This window comes from Acyrthosiphon pisum, chromosome X (genome assembly GCF_005508785.2).
Source record: "Acyrthosiphon pisum isolate AL4f chromosome X, pea_aphid_22Mar2018_4r6ur, whole genome shotgun sequence".
Taxonomy (NCBI): Eukaryota; Metazoa; Arthropoda; class Insecta; order Hemiptera; family Aphididae; genus Acyrthosiphon; species Acyrthosiphon pisum.
In genome coordinates, this window is record NC_042493.1 from 16,227,309 (window position 1) to 16,245,927 (window position 18,619).

The 18,619-nt window shown below is 33.8% G+C and overlaps 2 protein-coding genes across 2 annotated transcripts; both read right to left on the minus strand.

The window, feature by feature from the left end:
• Nucleotides 1-370: 370 nt before the first annotated feature.
• On the minus strand, nt 371-17,451 carry LOC100167470 (very-long-chain 3-oxoacyl-CoA reductase). Its single transcript, XM_003248172.4, has 4 exons — nt 16,991-17,451; nt 4,674-5,194; nt 3,917-4,147; nt 371-2,866 (listed from the first exon to the last, which is right to left on the minus strand). The coding sequence occupies exons 1-4, from the start codon at nt 17,190-17,192 to the stop codon at nt 2,708-2,710; spliced, it is 1,113 nt and encodes a 370-aa protein (XP_003248220.1). The 5' UTR covers nt 17,193-17,451; the 3' UTR covers nt 371-2,707.
• Nucleotides 5,201-16,983, minus strand: LOC115033433. The gene is made up of 3 exons (XM_029485974.1): nt 15,844-16,983; nt 9,379-9,454; nt 5,201-9,239 (listed from the first exon to the last, which is right to left on the minus strand). Exon 3 carries the CDS (start codon nt 9,219-9,221, stop codon nt 7,638-7,640), a length of 1,584 nt encoding a protein of 527 aa, XP_029341834.1. The 5' UTR covers nt 9,222-9,239; nt 9,379-9,454; nt 15,844-16,983; the 3' UTR covers nt 5,201-7,637.
• Nucleotides 17,452-18,619: the final 1,168 nt, after the last annotated feature.

Genomic DNA, 18,619 nt, shown 5'->3' on the forward strand with positions numbered 1-18,619 from the left:
TAATAATTAATTCAATTTACCGTATAACTAAAAATTAAAGTAAAATAAATTACTATATGTCTATATATTAATATATTTATATATCATAAAATATCTTCTGAAGATAGTCTGGTAATATACTAATATTATAGCCTGCAGATCGTCTCAGCTCAGAACCATTTTTCGTATGCAATGATTTACTATTGAATTCAAATTTAACAAAATCATTACAGTTAGGTAGGTACTTCCTCAATAAAGAGCTACCTTTTACACTTAAAGTACAAAGGAGTGGTTATTTTAAAATAAAAATATTGTGGAAGAAGTATATACAAGATAGGGATAATCATAAAGGAACAGAATACAGCTGCAGATAAATAAAAACACGAGCAAGTGCAGTCAGAGAACGTACAATGTTTATTAAATGAGACGACAATCCGTAATGAATAATATTACAACAATATAATCGAACAGAGTCCGGATTCTCCGACAATTTTTTTCATTTTAATTGAAACACTAAGCTACAAAGTTATATTAGGGCCAGAATGATTTTTGGTGAACTGTGTATCAATACTAGTGGTGCACATACATTTTCGTCATCTCGTTACACGTTAAAAGTTATGAAGAACAGTCACCAAAAATCTTTTCCTAGGCTTAAGATAATTAAATTAACTACTAAAGTCGTGATATAATTATAAAATTGAATATTGAAAACATGTACAATTGTACAGTGATAAAGTTACATTTTTTATTATTGTACCATATCCGCCGTGTTATATAATGATAATACAGTACAATGACGATAATATAGAATAATTTTTAAGTTATATAATAAATAATCATGTATAATAATATAGGTTTAACTAACAAATAGAAATTAGCATCTTTTAGCTCACACATAAATTAAATTTCAAATTATACTATCAAGCTTAATGATATAATATTACTATTAAAATAACTATATCTACAGTTAAAGGCACTACTAGTTTCTAGTACAATACATTCACAGTGCATTGTAGTAGCAGTAGTAACCTTTTACATTTCATTCATTAATGCATCATCTACGATTAACATAAAATCTTATCAAATATTTATGAACTATACTAAATTATAACCCAATTGCAAAAGAACGCTCGAATTTCGCTAAGATTTCCCGTGTACGTACGAATATAATTTATTGTTTGCAGTTTATTTATTCTAGCATTTATGGCTGGGGATAGCACATAGTTTTAAAGAAAATAATACAAAACAGAACATAACAAAAACATAATAAAAAACTTTAAATTGTAAATATAAAAAATATAATATGATCTAAACGTACTTAGCCTAACGTTACACCTAACTTAATAATAAACACCAAATGTATATAGAACGTATACCATACAGAGGCATGTCTGAAACATGAAACACTCTTATGGCATGACTAAATTTAAGTAGAATATTATCCACATCATAGCTAAGACTAGCTAACACCACTGCGTGGGCAGTATAATAGTGTTGGCGAGTTTTAAACAGGTAATAAGGAAAAAATTAATAAAAACTGAAACAAAAATCAAAACTAATCCTAACCTATATTAGACTTATCAAATACTATGGATAAAATTAGTCAACGAGTACCACATAGCAGTACTTTGTTGCGTTAACATACAGGACAAAAATTGTTTTATTAAAACTAACCTTAACTGAGCTTTATTGCTAAAGCTTATGCAGTTAGAGTGAAAACCATCAGAAAATATACAAACTTAACACAGATTAAAGGATCAAAAACAAACAGCACAAAATAAATATCAAGGTTATTTTGTGTACAGATCACAGCTACAAAATTAGTTTGAACGAACGTTTTGAATAAAATTAAAAATTAGCCTAAATAACTAGAATTCACGTATAATTAGTTTTATACTTAGTCATTGCCCGTAGGCATTGACAAATTAACAAACAAATAACAATTAAAACTGAAGAAGAGCTCAGGAATGGGGACGTCTCGGAAAGTGTCGTTAAGAAATCCGCAAGGTCTAAACTACCGTGACCACTATTCCCAGGGATTGGCTAAAACTTAAATAAGACAACTTAAGAGAAATATAATATTTTATTAAAAAAAAAAAATAAGTAACAATAACTGGTGGTGACAAGGGAGGGGATGTGGAGAGGTAGAATAGAATTTATAGAATTTAACTTAATTATAATATAATAATGATCTGAAACACAACTACCATTAAGACTGGTTTACTTAAAAATAATTAATTGTGGTTGAATTCATCTCGTCCGTTTGACGTCGAAAACTTAAATATAGTTAATTATCAATAATCTATAACCTAATAGTTATTCCTAAGGCATTTGTGTTAACATCAACATTTTCGTTAATTATAATATTAGATATTAATCCGATCGGAAAACTTAATACGATTATCTGTATAATGATCTCTATATTATCTCCGACTATCAATAATTGGTTCTTCCTTAGCGATCCTTAAGGTGATATTTATTTCACCACCTACTTACTAGCGATTTGCCCAAAATAAACCATGACGTAATATTAATATCGTCTACAACTATGAACTAGATTAAACCTAAGACTTAAACATCGAATTACACACTAGGGTCGATACAACCGTAATGTGGTGGTGCGCGGCATCGTATCCGAGACGGTGACGCTCTTGACAAATATTATAAGTGGCGGTGGTTCGATACGGACGATGGCTGGTGGTATTATTATAAATTCAAACCGTTCGATTTATTCGTCAGTGGCGGCGGCGGCCTGCGCTTCCTCTCGCTGTTGTTGTTCTCTGGCTTGCCTGCGCAAGGCCTTGGACCGGAGGCCCAGCATGTTGTTCATCACTGTCCGGGCCATCATCGACTCGGATATGCTCTCAGCGAGTTCGATCCCTTTCACCTGCGAGTTAAAATGACACCAGACATTTAAATAATATAATAATTAACAACCACGGTGATACGATTATTAATGTGCTGGACGAATGTATATTCTTATACTCTGTATATTTATAAATATATTAAAATAAATAATTATATATATATATAAACGTAGGTATATTCACATTTTTACCCGTTAGACATAGTTTGTGAATACAATATAATTGAGAAGGCTTTATGACATAAGCGCCAAAGGTACAAAAATGACCTATCATTTGCGCTAAAATTTGTAGGACATAAGCGCCAAAAATGACAAAATTGATATATCTTATAAAAATGATATTATATGTATACTATATTATATTAATATTATTTTATATAAATAGTTATTTGAAAATGCTGTCTTATAAAAATTATATTATATTATAAAATTAATAAATCATAAATTATGATATACACGCAATTATGAAAATCAATATAAATTTAATACATTGGTTGAGATTTTATAAAAAAAAAATGTCGATATAAATTATAAATTTAATAAATTGGTTGATTTTTTAATCCCACTTTTTTCACATATTCTACACGATTTATTTCACCATCCTGGTATTTCTTCCATGGTACAATTATTTATCCGATTATACATTTGTCGATTATGATTAAACATTTGGAGTTTTTGAAAGATATAGTTCTAAATTTAATATCTGTTATTTAATATCTATTAACTGTGGCACACAGGTACCTAGGATTTTGGCACTTATGTCTTCCACCGATCGAGAAAATACGAAAAATCGATAATGTATAATAGTAAACGTCGATGTTTACATTAAAACGTGTAAATAATTATGCTTGAAAATACAAAAAAAAATTTAATAACAAACAATTATAATATCAGAACTTTCTGCTCTAATGCTTCTCTTCCATCTACTATCGTACTAAAACTCCACCCCTCCCACCACACCACCATCAGTTGGTTATAAAACAATGGAGCACTCTTATAATATGTGGGATGACAATATTGCAGCTTAAACGATACAATTTAAATATTATAGGTAGATATTCTATAGCTTACCATCAGTGAGTGTGGCAGGTAACCAGTGGTGACCGGTTCTAGTCCGGTGGTCTGAAGTGCCGATCGGACGAAAGTGTCTGGCGACGGAACCAATAAAGAGGTACGCGCGATCTTGCTCATCTTGGTGGCCACGAATCCAGGCATCACGCACTGCACAGTGATATTTGTGCCGTGCTTGCCTCTGCCACCGTATTCGGTGTTCAGTTCACGACTAAATTTCTCAACGAATTTCTGCACCACACCATAAAAAAAACAAAAAAAAAAAAAAAAAATTAGGGTCAACGATTGTGTTTATAATAATATATTAACAAAAAACCTATCAAGTTGAGCATTGGCGATAATAACTAATATATCATGTGCCGTCAAGAAACGTAACACATTATGTAGAAAAATATTTAATACTTAGATATCATTAGCATATTATATTACTTAATACATATATAATGTAAACCACCCTTGATTTTTGGTTGTATAATGATACAATTATGGAATCCAATAAAATTAGTTTTATGGGTTGATAGAAAACTTGAAATTTTGTAACAATATCGTTTGATTTGTTTTAACACCCCCCCAAAAAAAAGACAAACTACACTAACCATCGGGAGTACCACCCACAAACAAATACATTATAAAGCTCTAGTTGTACCTGCGTGGAATTGACACAATATAATAACCTATAATAATCACCAAACGATGGTAACAATAATGACAATTAACAATAACAACATTATAATATACGATAATATGCGGCATTTACCTTGGTGGCCCCGTACATAGTCAACAGAGGGCACGGAATCCGGGACGCGGTGCTTCCGATGTTGATGACGCACCCGCGTTTCCGGTCGACCATGCCAGGCATCACCAGCCGACACATGTTGACCATGGACGTGATGTTGCACCGGATCATGTCGTCCAACATTTGCGGTCCCCATCCGGCAGACGAGGCGGCCTTTCCACCGTCAGCGTCGCCGGACCGGTCTTCGACGGCCCTCAAGAAGTACTCGGGGTGCGGGTACGACAGGCCAACATTGTTGACCAACACGCCCACCTCGAGCCCGTGCAGCTCCCGACCAATGTGGCTGTACACCGTGGCCGTGTCCGGGTCGGTGAAGTCAGCTCGGACGCACTTGATGCGGCGGCTCGGGTGCTCAGCACGGATCTCTTCGGCGGTCGCCTCCAGTTTGGCCTGCGTCCGGCTGACCAGCACGACGTCCATGCCGCGGCCGGCCAGTTGACGGGCGTATGCCTTGCCCAGCCCGTCCGTGGCGCCTGTCACAACTTGAACACAATAGCGCGCGCACGCGAACACACATTTTATACACGCGTTGATCGTTTATCATTAATATATATTATTTTGCCATTACGTGAAGCGCTTCTTACGGACAGAATCGTCACGCAATAATGAAAACTAAAAATTCAAAACGAAAATAATAGGCACACGGTATAAAAATATAATATATTGTAATATGTAGAAAAATATTTATATAATATAAAAAAAATATATGCATTTGATTGTGAGCCAATTGCGAGCCAATTTTGAGAACATTTAGTATAGTATATTAAAATTTTTGTCGTGAGGTGAATAAGGTGGGACAGTACTTAAAAAAAAAATTACAATAAAAAAAAACAAAACTCGATACAATATTGTGTACTATATAATGAGATCTACTATAATTATACACGCATACAATACGAATCGACACATATGGATGATGTTTTCTGTAAAAGTTTAGGTACTAATATTTGTAAACATTGTTACAGACTACGATTTGAACCACCCCACCAGTACGCGGACGGTCGCATGCAGTAGCAGAATTGTGCGGCGGTGGGGCGTTTGTTGATTATTTCGTCGGACTTATATCGATAATACAAAAATATACTTAGATGTAAAGCATTTTGTCTGTTCTTATTATTATAATATAGTAACGCATAAAACTTTTATTAAGAAATTACTAAACGAGTAAACAATAAAATAAATAAAACTTCTGACCTACATAATATATTATAATATTGCCTCAGAAGTGTACGTCGGCGTCCAATATCATCATAGGCCATAATATTATAATCCTAATAAAGATTAATACTCATAATTTTAAATATATACCGTAAACAATATAGATTACATTATTATAATGTCTAACAGAATATTTTGTGACTACTGCAAGTGCTGGAGACAGAAACTGAAACGTTGCGCATTAAAAAAACACGCAATGTAAAATAAACCAAACTAAAACAATAACAACAAACATTCCTTCTATGATTTTTTTTTAGAATTTTTAATTTTTTCGATTTTTTTACGAACGTTCGCCACGAGAACGCGGTGACGTCTGGACCGGGGCACAGGCTCGAGGCTCGCCACGCAGCCATAATCACCGGCGCACGACCGCTCGTGTTTACTATTATTTAGTAGATGCACCTCTGCCTAAATACCCAAATGGTATAAATGCTGTTTAATGGCATGTGTTTGAAATTGAAACTTATACGTTACGCATTGAACACACGCAACGTAAAATAGAACGGACTTAAAAACTAATCAAAACGTTTAAATAATAATTTTTTTTTTTAGATTTTATAAATTTTTTTAAATTTTTTTGCGATTGTTTGCCACGAGAACGCGATGACGGCTTGACTGTAATACTGGCTCGAAGCACGTCAATCACACCACTCGTGTGCAACATATTTTATGTTTTTCAATGTCGATAAAAATTTGCCAAAATACCAAATGGTATAATAGCAATAGAACCCATTCAAATTATATTAAGTATTATACATTGTATAATAAATTAATTTTTGAAAACGGCCACAATAAACCCACCCCCAGTCTACTACTTAAACCGATTTTTTTTTTTTGGTTAAATAGTAAACACAGTCTTTAGTATAACTTAAGCTTAACGATGTACGAGTAACGAAGGCGTCTGACATGCGCGTCTTGGACACTGGCCATTTGCCACTACCAGTTGTCCCGAACGAATACCTTACAATGTATGTGATGACGTCTATACACGAGACAGTGGATACACAACTCTTAAAATTAATTCAATCATTAAAATCATAAGCCAATTGAACGTAAACATAAAACAAATATAAATAAAAAGTAAACTTAACGACAACAATTAATATCCTGCGTAGTTGGTGCATTTTTCGATTTTTTTATAACTACCATAAAATATCGTATTGCTATTTAAATTAAATATTATCTTATTTATATTGATATAAACTATTTTTGTATCCGAGAGAATAAATACTAAGATCTAGCAAATCTAACTGATGATAAATAGTACGTACACGGGAATAATATTACTCCGTTAAATCTCGAGAAAAACGATACGTTCTCCATACACAAAAAAAAAAAAATTTACAAAACTACATCTAACACACATATAGATTACTTATAGTTAAGATACATATTGTTTAATATTTACAGTTCATTTTCGTAAACCCATGTCCCGTCCGCTATTGCTTCTTTGGCCGATGTCTGAAGCTCGAAAAATATCGGGTTTATTCGCCATAAATGTTCAATAATTTTGGCGTTATTTTCTTTATAGTTGTCATGTCGCCGGATTCCTTGCAAGGCCACCACCGCCACCGAGCTGGCCAACACATTTCCGGTTGACATTGACTCGGCGGCGGTGGCGGCGGTCGGAGTGGTAGATGTAGCGGTTGTCTGAAAAGTTTGATTGTCAACCACACAAGACGTGTTGACGGCGTAGTTGGACTTCGGCTACTGTTCGGAAAGTTCAAGTAATGTGAGTGCGACTTGCGAAAGCGTAGCGCTAGCGCCGTCGTCGTCGTCAGTTAATACCCGCTGCAGGGTGGACCCGAGCGCTTCTGGTGGTGACTGTGACAAATGAGGTCGCCCGGTGGTCGTTGTAGTTACGGTACTAGCGCCAATATCGGTGGTGGTAGTGGTGTCGGTGGAGGGTGAACGCGGCAGATGCGACGGTGATAGGCGAGGGATTGTGGGTACTAATGGAAGAGTGGGTGACCCCGGCGCATGTAGTGGTGATCTCGACTTCTCCCGCATCTGCTCTGGGGGTTTGATGTGCGCGCGACTGATGGGCGGCGACACTGTGCACAATCGCCGCGGCGTACTGTGGTTACGGGTGCGACTGCGACTACGGCGCTGAACCCGCATTATTGGCGTCGTCAACAGGTCGTTCGTGATTGCGTGAGACGATGACGTCGCAGTCTCGGACGACAAACTGTTGGTTTCTACTATCTGTCTATTATTACATCGGCAGGGTAGCTCATCATTAATACAAGATTCTTGATCGTCCAGTGCGGGGGTAATGGCATCAATGCGTGGCGAGGGTTGATGTCGTGTTTGCCCATCTGACACACACACGTCGTCTGGCCCGGCCAAAGAGCCCGGTTCTAGTCGACTGATCTTAAAACGATCTCGTAGTTGCTGACGACGTTTCAACCACTGCTTACGTTGTTTCAACCGCTGCTTACGTTGTTTCAACCGCTGCTGAGGCGTTAAATTTTGGTTGTGTGGCTTCTTTTTTGTATGATTCGTATGATGCTGCAGGTTAAGTGATGGGTTTTCATAAAATACACCATCATCAAAATATAATATATCATATGTACGTTCATTTTGGCCCGACGATATCTCAGATTCGCCGCTCGAAGACTCCGAATCACTAAAACCGATATTTTTAACAAATGAATCCAAATCATTCGATAAGACTTCTCCGTCATATGGTGACGTCATTACTGGCATGTAATTTTTTTTATTTATAATAAATGGGCTGGCCCATTTCATGCAGTCCGTTAACGCATCGCAATCACTTTCGACATTGTGACGTAGCCAGATTTCTATAATTTCGTACGAAGCCCTAATGGCTTCTAAATACCGGCGCCTTAATGTCTGTAAGCCACGTAATATCTGTTTTTCTGACCGAGGTCGTTCGGATTCAACTCTTGACACCCGATTGACCACATTTTCTACTACCCTATTATTATTTCCACATCTCATTTCATATTTTTTGTTTTCTAAATACGAAATATTTTCCTCAGACAAATGACTATTATATCTAAGAAGGATATTAATTGCCCTTCGCATTTTATATTTTAGCCGGCGATTATACCTGTCCAACGATTCCCTCTTAATTTTATTTTTATCTTCATCGGAATCTATGACAATAACTACGTTACCATCAACATTGTTTTCATCGTCACTATCACTTATGATGATTATAGCTGATGGAACGGAGGAAGTGGTAGAGTTCAAAGGGGCTTGGTCAATTTCGCTCGGTGTATTTACATTTTCTAGATGCCGCTGTGGTGATGATTCAGACTCCATCGCATTGTCTGTAGCTACCTGCGACATACCTGATTCTTTGTAAGTTTATTGAAGATGCAGTCTATATTAAAATCTTAAATTTAAATTCTACCAAACATATAATATTACAAAAATGCTATATTATAATAATAATAATAATAATAATAATAAACTAAACCTTTTTAGTTGCGTAGTCAACAGCTAAAATTTGATGCCAATGTTGTGTCTTGATACTACAGTGAATGTATTTAATACTGTGAAATGTATAATATATATAGTCAGCGATTGATGATCGGTTAATCGGTCATATATTATGAGAACAAAGGTGACGGCGTAAAAAAAAATGTTAGGTTAGTTAAATATTATTATGTAGGTACTCAAAGAATAATTATATAATAGGTAGTAACAAACAGTTTGAAACGGAACGCGTAAATCGAATAAATACACAAGCAACAGTTTGTCGTTTTTTCAACGTTAGGAAAGGGGGCCGGACGTTACGCACTCGCGCTATTGACGTAATTTTATAAAAAAAATTGGATATCGACCGGTACCAACTATCGAACAAACACAAGGAGACGAACACGTACAAAACCAGGAACACACGCACTACGTTCGATAGAGTGAGTGACTACGGCGAAGGCAACCAGACAAGACTCAGACACATTTACAGCCCCATAGCCGATGCCCGCACCCAATCGACGGGCTTCGCGACGTTGGCGCCGTTATCGGGCAGCGGCCATCCGACAATATCTCTTGCTAGAGCATCCATTCCACCACCACAACCATTGGCCGTATACGATCCCCACAAAATATTCTATGCCCCGCACTCGTCTGCCCGCCGTAAACCGTCTACCACTTATGGTTGATAGCGAGAGGGGTGAAGGTGGTGGTGGCACAGTGTTGTGCCGCAGAAGGCGAACGTCGAAAATTAAAGACAATAATATTTCAACATCTGTTTTGGGATTCACATTCCTGATGACAAAAATACCAACCTAGAAATGGCACTCGTACAAAGCTACTTTTTCATATTATTGTTACTGTCGTACTGATATATAATATATACGAATATTATGTTGTCGTATCATCTACTTTACGACTTAAGTATATGAGTACAATGTGTCCCGTCGTTAACGTCACCGCTATTTTGGCTATTTTTTTTAGAAATCTCATATTTTAAACGATTAATTAAATTAACTTTTAAATTAAAAATATATTCTACGTGTTATTTAAATGTCTGAGATACAAAAAATAAAAAATAGATAAGTGGGTACCGTTCTGTTGTATATAAGTTTTCGAGTATGTCATTATAATGGATGTGTTAGATTTGAATTTAATTATAAATCGTTGCATATGAAAAACGCCACTGAGTGGAGACGGTATGTCATCCTAACATACTTGTATGAATAACAAAATTTAATAATTATTAAAATCCACTGAATATCGTAAACATTTTAAATTCAAATGCCGATAAAAAGTTTTTGTTACTTTTCGGTAAATTTTTATATTTTGTTAAAAGTAGAAAACTTCTAAGGAAACTTCTATCAAAATGTCTAATGTTATCAATGTTCAAATAACCCAACAACTAATATACATACCTAAAATTATAATATTATTATTTTATTAAACGACCCGTTTTCTAACATTCCACAATGAGAAAATATTTTACTTACATTTACGATCGGAAAATAATATATATTTCAATTAGCTATAACTTTAAAACCAAATTCTAATTTCATCAACTTATTCAGCCTGCTGAATTACCTACATAGGTATAAGTTAAAAAAATCAAATTGTAGCCTACAACTCATTCGTTACTATATTGAATACGAATTTAAAAATAATGAATATGTAAATATTATTTTACCTTGATTAAGTTACCTAATGCATTTTAAATCAATTAATTGATTCATAAAACATATTTATAAATTTTTTCAATCGACAATCTGTATACTAAGTGTATGTACTATGTAGTTATAGGTAATAGACAATAGTTATTATTAATATTTTATTTATAAGTTATAACAACTTAAAAAGTTAAGGTATTATATTAAAATATCATAAATGCTCACATCAAAGTTATAAAAGTATAATTTTCTTCTCGATTTTCTTAATATATTAGAATATCCTAATAAATGTGGTTGTGTGACAACAATACCAATAATAGTATTAATATTCATTTGCATATAAACATAGTAAAAATAAAACACATAAACAATTTTTTTATGTATTGGGAATAATAACAACACACTCAATTGTCTAATGTGCATTATCACACATTAACACAGACAAAACACATACAAAATGATTATATGCCTAAGGAAATAATATTATATTTATTAAAAACAAAAATTATGAATAATACGTTTTAAAAACTCTCTCATCCATAAAAAATATATTCTATACAATATCGTAGAAAATTGTGTCTCAGGCGGCAAAAAAACACGGTGTATTTTTCAGATTAATAGGCTGCGGCGGATTGGGCCACTGGGATACTGGAAAAGTTCCCGATGGGCCAATCATTATATTATAATTTTTGGCCGGTGTATTTGGAGTAACAATTATTTGATAATAGTTAACTGCGTGTCTGCGTTGTTTGCAGTCGTCTTCCGATTTTGGCTGCACGAAGTATATAGGTAACATGAGTTAGTTAATATTTTATCTTAAATTGTCAACATTTTTATAAATTTACGGACAATTGTATTTTAATATTTTTTTATCCAATAATATTATTATATATATACATGCACAGTAAAACGAGCAGAACATTTTAGATTTGGAGCGGAATGATGAATGTATTGATTTTACAATATTATGTGTAGATATTATTTTTTTGTGTATCTGTCATCACCTTTTGGGGCAGTAAAAATGCTTTGAATTTCTACTTCAGCATCTTTTCTGGTAGGAAAGTGAATCATGGTACACTTGATAGTCTAAAGAAAAAAGTTCATAGAAGTTTTCAAAATCACAAGTAAAAATCAAAAAAAAAAATTGAGGAAAAACGAGTATCCAAAACAAGATTTTGACAAAATATATTTTGCTTTACAGTGTAACTCAATTACTAATGATAGTAGATACTTTAAAAAATGTTTACCAAATGTTTATATGAGCATTTTTCATAAATTATTTATACGTATGAGAAATTTTCGATTTTTTAAGCCTTTTTAAAATTATTTTTAATAAATAATTGTTTGCTCAAACAATAAAATTTTGAAAATTTAAAACAAGGTTTCCTATAAATAGTTCATTTTTAACCAAAATATCTAAAAAAATATTTAAATACATTTTATTTTGTAGACATTTTAATTTCAAATTTGGATATAATCTGATTATTAAAGAAGAATTACGGTTTTAATTATTGTGTTGTAGCTTAAAAATATTATTTATGTTTATTTTAAAATTTTAAAATGTTTTATTATATTTTTTACACATCATATAGTCACATATGAATGACATTTTTAAATGCAAAAATTAATTCAACTTACTGTATTAATAATATTTAAATAACTTACTTTATTAGCAATAAATAATAATACCATAAAATATATATTATTATAATTTATAATCAGTCATACCTATAGGCTGATAAGAATCGCAGAATTCTGATATTTCTTCGCTCAGAATCGTTTTTCGTATATAATGATATACCTAATATCGTTGAAATATTGAATTAAAATTTAACACATCGATTACACAGGGGCCTGTTACACAGTAATTTCTCGGGTCAAAGTGTTTCGCCAATCCACCTCAGTTAATAGGTATTTATGTAAAAATATTAAATGTTGTTTAACACATTAAAAATTATAAATTGTTTAAAATTTTAATCCAGTACAAACTACAAGAAGCAATAGGTTTCAAATATTGAAATGTAAAACTTGTGATCAAAATAATTTATAAAAGTTACTTCAATGAAATAATTGCTAGAGCTAATTATTCACAGTAAAAACCGGTTTAAATATACGTCAACAAACGCAGCGAAATAATAAATAATAATAGCTAGGAAACCTTATTACTGATAAGTTATAATATAATTTTAATTTATGTTAATTTTGTATAATATTTATATTTGTATATATTTTGTATAATGTATGTAAATTAATAATTTCATTTCAAGCATTTTCGAAATAGTTATATAATTTTGTAGTATAAAATATGTACAATTTAATTTAAAAATCAAATTAGTATGGAAAAAGTCTCATCGTTTCCGTGTAGGGAATTTACGTAATCTAATAAGTAGACGCATAAAATACATAAAACAAATAATTTTTTAACAAACTATTTATGATAATAATATATTATAATATAGTTTTAATTTATCCATTAACGCTATTATTTAGAATTAATTTTGGTTTGTTCGCTTAATAATAATTATTGTACATTATAAGGCGGTAGCACAACGATAACGCTACCTATATGAAAACAATGTGGTCTTCCTCAATACTAGAAGAAATTATATTATTCGAAGGTTATGCCAGTTTATATAAAATTACTTATAAAGTAATAAACAAATATTTGTGTGAATTTTATTAGAATATAATAAAGTCCTCGACTACCTACAACATTATGTTGCACTTCGAACCGGTCGAACTTTAGCCGTGATGAATTTGTTGAATTTTAGTTCCTGTTAATGTGTAGTAATATATAGGTATTAGGCCGAAAGTCGTTCACATTCGATCCATTTTTAATCAATTGGGTTTTATTCTTTATAAATCATCTTAATCCTAATATTATTATGAAATAAAGTTCTGCGGAAAATGAATAGGTTATGCGAAAATGTGAAAAAACAGTTTCCTAGTAAAGATTTTCGAAAGGTCGACGATAAAACACGACATTATATTTTAACACGATTTTGACGAACAAAACAAACACATACTATATACATGTCGCATATAATATAATACATAACATTATAACACTATATAGTATATAATATGCGGTGAAAATCATTATATTCGCAATAATTATGTAGGGCGGTTACGGGACTTGGTCGTTTTTACAATAGTTAACTATTCACATTTACCAACTCGTCACTTATAAGATATATTATATTTTTGTATTATGTTTCGAGTCTTCACTTTATCACTCACTCTCTCTCTCTCTCATTCGTCACGTTTTATTTCTAGTGTTGGCGAAACGAGTGGCCACGACAGAGCTTCGGGAGTGAGAACAGTGTAGTATAATAAATAATTGCATTATTCGTCAGTGATAATATGTTTGAAGGCAGTCGATTGAAAACTCCGAACAAGTCGAATGCATTAAAACGTGTCAGTAAAAAGAATTATTTTATTAATTTATCAGAGTGCACTAGATTCGATTCAAAAATGTCATATGTCGGACGTGTCTTCGTAGTTTAAAATAATTTCGCTAGTTACATTACCTATATCAATAACCGTGGTAATAACTCATAATTATAGGGTGGCGCACTGATTGCCCGTTGGTGTGCGTGTTATTTTTTTATATTTTTATAGCATATTATAAATTAAGTATAATGTTTAACGAGAATAATTTATGATAGAAATATATAATAATATACTTGTGCAAAACTGCTAGACCCGCGCGTAGAAAAGTGATGTTAAGTATAGAATACGTATTTTAAATATCGCAATTGATAAATTGAAAAAAATATACAAATAATTTAAAACTAAAATAGTTGTATTTGAAATATTGTTTAATAAATGTTCAAGATTTGCTGTGGGTAAACGAAATCCATATAGTTAAAATAATTGTTCGTATATTCGTCTATAAATTTGGAACAAAAAATATTCATAGACCTTTAACGCAGTATAAAATATTTACGATAAACGTATAATTAGTATTTATGCTATTTTTATCACGTTTTACTAGGAAAGATATTTCAACAATTCGAAAATTAAAACTTTGGACTATAATCGAATGAGTGAATTGTATAGTATTGTTTTTTCCGTTAATAATAATATTACAATTGTTTACAATACACCTATATTGAGGTATACAATTCGATATTTCAAAAAAATTATTGGAAATCTGAGAAATAGTCTGTGCTTTTAATTATTTCATGTCTGGAAAAAATGTGTACACCATCGCGATAGAACTGCTCAAAATCTTGACTGGGAAGCCAAAATTCACGACTAACCTAAAATTACCTAAAATTCAAGACCAACACTCTAACACGTGCCGACGGGCCCTTTCTCCCTCTCTAATGCAACTGCAATTGAACGACTTGTATTTCATCCATACAAATAATATACAGAATGTCGCATAAATTATGCAATTTTCGAAAAAAATTAGTAAATGAGAAATAGGTACATGTTTAATGAAAATGCATTATAATATTCATGAAAACCACCACGAATAAACAAAACTGAGTAAATAATAAATAGGTAATAAAAATAACGAGAACCAACCAACAATTTAAAAATTCAGCCAAATTCGAAAAATGCATAGGTACTTTGTGGGACACCCTATATTATTATAAATTATAATACACGCACGGCGGCGGCGGCGGTTGTCGACGAGCATAATATTATCATTATTAATGAACAAAATAAAATTATGTGTGGCACAGTTTAGTGCGCACAACAATTTTCACGGAATATTGCCCGTCCGCAGAATAGATGGATGGCGGTCGAACTATTATAAGATATTATTATGTTAAGTTCATACTCACACTCAGTATAATATTCGAAATCACGATCGTTGAAAACCAACGGTATTTTCGACGTCTATACTTGACCGGTTATTAATTTTATCTTTTTTTATTCGACAAACTCCGTCGGTACACACGTCTATCTTAATACTATTAAATATATGAAAAGATTACGAATATTACGAATCAAGTTCCTAAAGACCTTTGCCCTCGGACTATCTCTACTTAATGATAAGACCATAATGATAAAAGAACATATCGATTTATTTTAATATTATAATAATATTAAGTACTAAGTAGATACAAATTGTATTGAATATTAGTATATTATAGGACCAACACGGCTGCTACGCCGCTGTCACTGCCGTACAAATGAGTGGAATAGTATATAAGCGGCGGAAGCGGCGGCGGCGGTTCCCATTAAATATCATATACAAAAAAAAACCTCCGATAAAGAAGCCACTTGTGCAAACAGAACAATAGTTATAGTAACATGTATACGTGTAAATATTATCTAGCCTACGGTTGATATCTGGGTATGACGTATGATGTCGATTCGTGTCGTATGCGTGTCAATCGTATAAAACAATAATAATATTGAATTATGCATCCGTTGTCACTTATTTTTTCGATTCGTATTGCGTGTCGCTTCACGATCAATGTAAAATAATATTATTATATTATAACGCTGCGCAGTGGCGTCATTTTACGTTACTCGATTCTTTTTAACGTTTTCCAAGCAAAGTTATTGAGGGGACATCACAGCCCCGCATGACGTGTCATCTCTACTAACATATAGGTTTATCATATCGAAACTTACATTCAGCAGTATTAACTCTGTGTCGATAGCTGCAATATTATAATTAATAAGTTATGAGTATATGATATTTAAAAACATTCATAACTCGCTTAAAAATTGTAGTGTTGTAAGAAATCAGACGAGAGAACACAGATCATTATCTTTCTGTTTGATTTAATATTAAACTACTCAAAATTGGAACTGATGATCGCAAATTTGACTTGGTGACGTGATTTCTATCTGTAAGCCGTAGAAACAACAACACGTGCAGATGCGACGCCCCCCCTCCCCCTGAGTTGTCAAAGGCCTGAACGAGCCCGCTAAATGACGCCACCGAATTGCAGTGTTGCAACCCGAATAGATACATACCGGCCCACTTGCCACACTTGACGAAGTCGACGGTGCCCCGGCACAGGGCCGACGGGCCGAACACGTGCCGGTAAGCAAACCGCATGGTGGCCCTGGTGAGGCGGAGTACGACAAGGGCTACGAGCAACAGGCCCAACTTCTCCAGAACACTGTTGGTGGACGAGCCGCCGGACGACGTGGACTGTCCCGCTGTAGAGGACATGGTTACGTGTGCTGTGGTGGCGCCGGCTGCAGAAAAAATACGGTCCGCTGTTTAGAGCACCGATAAAAAATTCACTTTTCCCGTTCGATGTCCACAATGGATTTCGGTATTGTATCGATATCGGATCGGTTCGACGTCGAGTCGGTACAGCGAACGTGAGCGTTTATTACGGGTACTCGTAACGCTACTAACGGGTGCTCAGTTGCGCGGGGCTTGCGACTGCGACGACTATTTAATCGCGATCGAGATGTACTAATAATAAAATGGGTATCAGGTTTCGGCGGCGGCTGAGTCGTTGGAGGTGGTCGGGCGGGAGGAGTGGTGGAGGTGACGGACGCGTGTGCTGTGCGGAAAACGCTGACCACTACCACAGGACTTGTCGTGCAGCAGTCGCGCGTACTTATCAGCAATAATAATTTTGCTGCATACATTATAGACATACCGGTTTGTCGTCATCGTCGTAGGCAGCTTACACACACGTACGTGCACACAGACGCACACCCGTGTACGCACACACGTACGTGCAGTTAAATGGGTTGTTTTATTCGCGTGTTTATGATTTCCGCGTTGTTTTTCTCGACGGGTTTTTTATTTTTGTAACCTGCCCGACAGAAGGATTCCTGTTCCTCGGCAGGTACAAGTCGGACCGACAATATACTCGTCCGACTGGTTTTTCGTTTTCCTCGTGCACATTATATTAATGTTGTATGGAATTTTATCGTAGAATAATATTATTATTACTGTCGTCATTTAAGTACACCGCGAGTGGAGGCATCGTCCTCCAAAACACACCCGACAAGACTTATCTACAATATTATTATGTCGTCGTGTGTAGACGGATTTAAACGAGGCGGCCCCCGCTGTAGACACTGTAGGTATAGACCTAACTTTATATAGTGTTAGAGGCGACGATATTATGATAACACAATGGACCGGATTTTTATGTAAACCTTAATATTCTGGTACACTTGACTTTGAATAATTTTAAATGAATATATATCAACGTTTTTTAATGTGCGTATACGACGGTTAGTTTTTTTTATATCTCAGTAAACACAAGTTATACGTAATAATTGCTCAAAGTTTTAAAATTGTTGAATACGACAGGCTGATTTTGAATCTATAAGACGATGGAACTCAAGTCTCAAAAATACTAAATTTATAATTTTCTATTAATGTAATATTATAAACTTTCATTCTAAATTAATAAAAAATCAACAATGCAAGCTGATTGCTATACCTACAGTTTGATGACGTTTAAAAATGTGACATAATTTTCCAAGAATTGTTACTTGCTATTATGCATATTAAATACGTTTGATACGTATTCTTTGCATGTTTTTGAAACTTTACAATATTTGTTCCAAAAAAAAAAAAATCATGGCCCTACCAACAAATATAATTGTTGTTATCAAGGCTTTGCACCC

Bases quoted from the DNA above. Each gene is read 5' to 3' on its own strand.
- LOC115033433 (XM_029485974.1), bottom strand. From the start codon at position 9,221: ATGGAGTCTGAATCATCACCACAGCGGCATCTAGAAAATGTAAATACA.
- LOC100167470 (XM_003248172.4), bottom strand. From the start codon at position 17,192: ATGTCCTCTACAGCGGGACAGTCCACGTCGTCCGGCGGCTCGTCCACC. The intron at 5,195-16,990 runs GTATGTATCTAT...ATTGTGTTCAAG, and splicing joins CAAGTGTGGCAAGTGGGCCG to TTGTGACAGGCGCCACGGAC. The intron at 4,148-4,673 runs GTAAATGCCGCA...GGTGTGGTGCAG, and splicing joins CTATGTACGGGGCCACCAAG to AAATTCGTTGAGAAATTTAG.